The sequence below is a fragment of the Musca vetustissima genome, unplaced genomic scaffold (genome assembly GCF_032173495.1).
Source record: "Musca vetustissima isolate MV318-11 ecotype Yass unplaced genomic scaffold, APGP_CSIRO_Mvet_v1 utg5860, whole genome shotgun sequence".
NCBI classification, from domain to species: Eukaryota; Metazoa; Arthropoda; class Insecta; order Diptera; family Muscidae; genus Musca; species Musca vetustissima.
The window spans coordinates 254080-256877 of NW_026878953.1; the positions used below are offsets into that span (position 1 = coordinate 254080).

Here is a 2798-nt window from a genome sequence, read left to right on the forward strand (position 1 = left end):
CATTTTATACTCTTTTTTAACATTGCATGTCCTAGGAGGCGAGCACTCCTTTTGAGCTCCCATTGGATGACAGACGGAGTACTCGTTTTCATCTCGGAAAGGAGGACAAAGGGAGTAATCTTTGTTATCTCCTGAAAAAGCATATAGGGAGTACTCCTTTTGATCTCGGAAAGGAGAATCAAGGGAGTAATCTTTGTTATCTCCTGAAAGAGTAAAAGAAAGTAAAGAAGTAAAAGAAAAGAGTAAAATAAAGAATATATATTTTATCATTTATTTTTAACGAAAAAAAAACAAATAATTCATTTTTGTACTATAATTTCTTATAATTAAAAAAACATATTAAATACTTTATTTATTTAGATTTTAGGCTGTAGGTTTGCCGGTAAAATGTTGCCTTACATTTGCGAAAGGCCAACTTAAAAGATTTTTCAAATTCAGGATAAGTTTCGTAGGTGTCTCTGAGTGATTCTGCAAAAATAAAGGAAAAATAAACATCATGTACATATTATTTAAAACACGTTATAAAATCAAGCTATTACCGAAATAAAAAAAGTTAAACAACCGATATTTGTTTATGGCTGTCTTATTTTTAGCTCCATCCCAATTTACCCGAAGCAAAATATTGTCACCAATCATTGCATGTAACGCCTTTTCTATTTTGTCTTTGCCAAATTTTAGTTTCATATATGATATCTGAAAATAATTAAAGATAAATATAATTAGCTTTTAGTACCAAATTCACTTAAATTATGCATTAAAAACTCTGGCTTACCACTTCTGATTCAGGCTCGTTATTAACTAATTGTTCTGCCGAATTTAATTCCTCTAGTGAATTTATTGGAAAAATTTTGAGATCCTTGCTAGTTGGGCGTATGTGTTTAACGATCTGTTCTAACAAAATTGTCTGTTTACACATAATTTTCTTTAAAGCTTCGACTTCAGTTTGAAGGAGATCAATTTTGTTTTCCAATTTTTTATTGGTGTTTTTTGTTTCATTGTTTGTTTCTAGAAATGAACATAAAATCAAATAATTACTATGATAAAAAATATAAAAAGAGCTATGAGTTAACATTACCTGCGACATTATTCGGTGTGCTTTGTACAGTTTCATCCGTAAAAACTGATTGAGTTTGGAATATGTTCGCATTAAAATTCATGGTTCTTAAGGTAGAAAAATAGTTTGAAATATAGTTTAAATATTAGTATTTACTAAATTTGACAGTGGTGTAGAATAGGAATAAATACAAAATATTCCCCATCAGGTACGCAAAATATCTTGCAATATATGTCACGCATGTTAATTTTCTCTCGGTGGATATTTAGTGTTTTCGCCTTACAAATTCCTAATTTGAGAAATTTTCAATTTCTTTTTTTACAAGCCGTCTAAGATGACGTTTAGAAACAAAATTATCACACATTATTTTACCAATTGATTTTTTTAATTACACTTTTTTAATTTTTTTAATTACACTTTATTTACACTTACAACACGTGTTTCACTTCAGACGGACACAAGAAAACTGAGCAAATGGACGGACAACCATAAAGAAATAATCGAACATGACGAAAGCAACAGTTAAACAACAGTTACATCAAACAAAAAAAAACATGCCAAAAATGCTTTGATGCATCCCTTATTGATCCATTTGGAGCATAAGGCGAGACATCAATTTTTTTCCAACTTCGTGGAATTTTTTGGCAAAACAAAATTCATACATTGCTCGCTTATTACTCCAAATGGATGAAGAAATCATTACTCCTCTATTGCTCGGTTGAGGATTACTCCAACTATTTTTTACTGGGAAAGTTTTATTTTAAGAATATTTTGTCAAAGCCTCCTGAAGGCGTAGATTTTTTAAATAATAGTTTTCGAAACCTCCTGAAGGCGTAGATTTTTTAAAGCCTCCTGACAACGTAGATTTTTAAATAATTTTCGAAGCCTCCTGAAGGCGTAGATTTTTTAAAGAACAGTTTTCGAAGCCTCCTGATGGCGTAGATTTTTTTAAGAAAAAATGTTCAGGGACTACCACAAGGAGCAGATATTTTAAAGAATAATTTTTCAGGGACTACCACAAGGCGTAGATTTTTTAAAGAATAATTTTTCAGGGACTACCACAAGGCGTAGATTTTTTAAAGAATAATTTTTCAGGGACTACCACAAGGCGTAGATTTTTTAAAGAATGATTTTTCAAGGACTACCACAAGGCGTAGATTTTTTAAAGAAAAAATTTTCAGGGACTACCACAAGGCGTAGATTTTTTAAAGAATAATTTTTCAAGGACTACCACAAGGCGTAGATTTTTTAAAGAATAATTTTTCAGGGACTAACACAAGGCGTAGATTTTTTAAAGAAAAAATATTCAGGGACTAACACAAGGCGTAGATTTTTTAAAGAAAAAATTTTCAGGGACTAACACAAGGCGTAGATTTTTTAAAGAAAAAATTTTCAGGGACTAACACAAGGCGTAGATTTTTTAAAGAAAAAATTTTCAGGGACTAACACAAGGCGTAGATTTTTTAAAGAAAAAATTTTCAGGGACTAACACAAGGCGTAGATTTTTTAAAGAAAAAATTTTCAGGGACTAACACAAGGCGTAGATTTTTTAAAGAAAAAATTTTCAGGGACTAACACAAGGCGTAGATTTTTTAAAGAAAAAATTTTCAGGGACTAACACAAGGCGTAGATTTTTTAAAGAAAAAAATTTTAGGGACTAACACAAGGCGTAGATTTTTTAAAGAATGATTTTTCAAGGACTAACACAAGGCGTAGATTTTTTAAAGAATGATTTTTCAAGGAC

General features: G+C 30.6%; 1 protein-coding gene across 2 annotated transcripts; it reads right to left on the bottom strand.

Moving 5' to 3' along the window:
• Window positions 1–352: 352 nt before the first annotated feature.
• LOC133323751 (uncharacterized) lies at window positions 353–1550 on the bottom strand. Of its 2 annotated transcripts, none has more exons than XM_061532674.1 (5): window positions 1487–1550; window positions 1076–1161; window positions 773–1005; window positions 540–693; window positions 353–468 (listed from the first exon to the last, which is right to left on the bottom strand). In XM_061532674.1, exons 2-5 carry the CDS (start codon window positions 1155–1157, stop codon window positions 353–355), a joined length of 585 nt encoding a protein of 194 aa, XP_061388658.1. In that variant the 5' UTR covers window positions 1158–1161; window positions 1487–1550. The 2 variants fall into 2 exon arrangements, with proteins under 2 accessions (XP_061388658.1, XP_061388656.1); XM_061532672.1 differs by having other exon boundaries at window positions 1427–1507.
• Between the last annotated feature and the right edge of the window lie 1248 nt (window positions 1551–2798).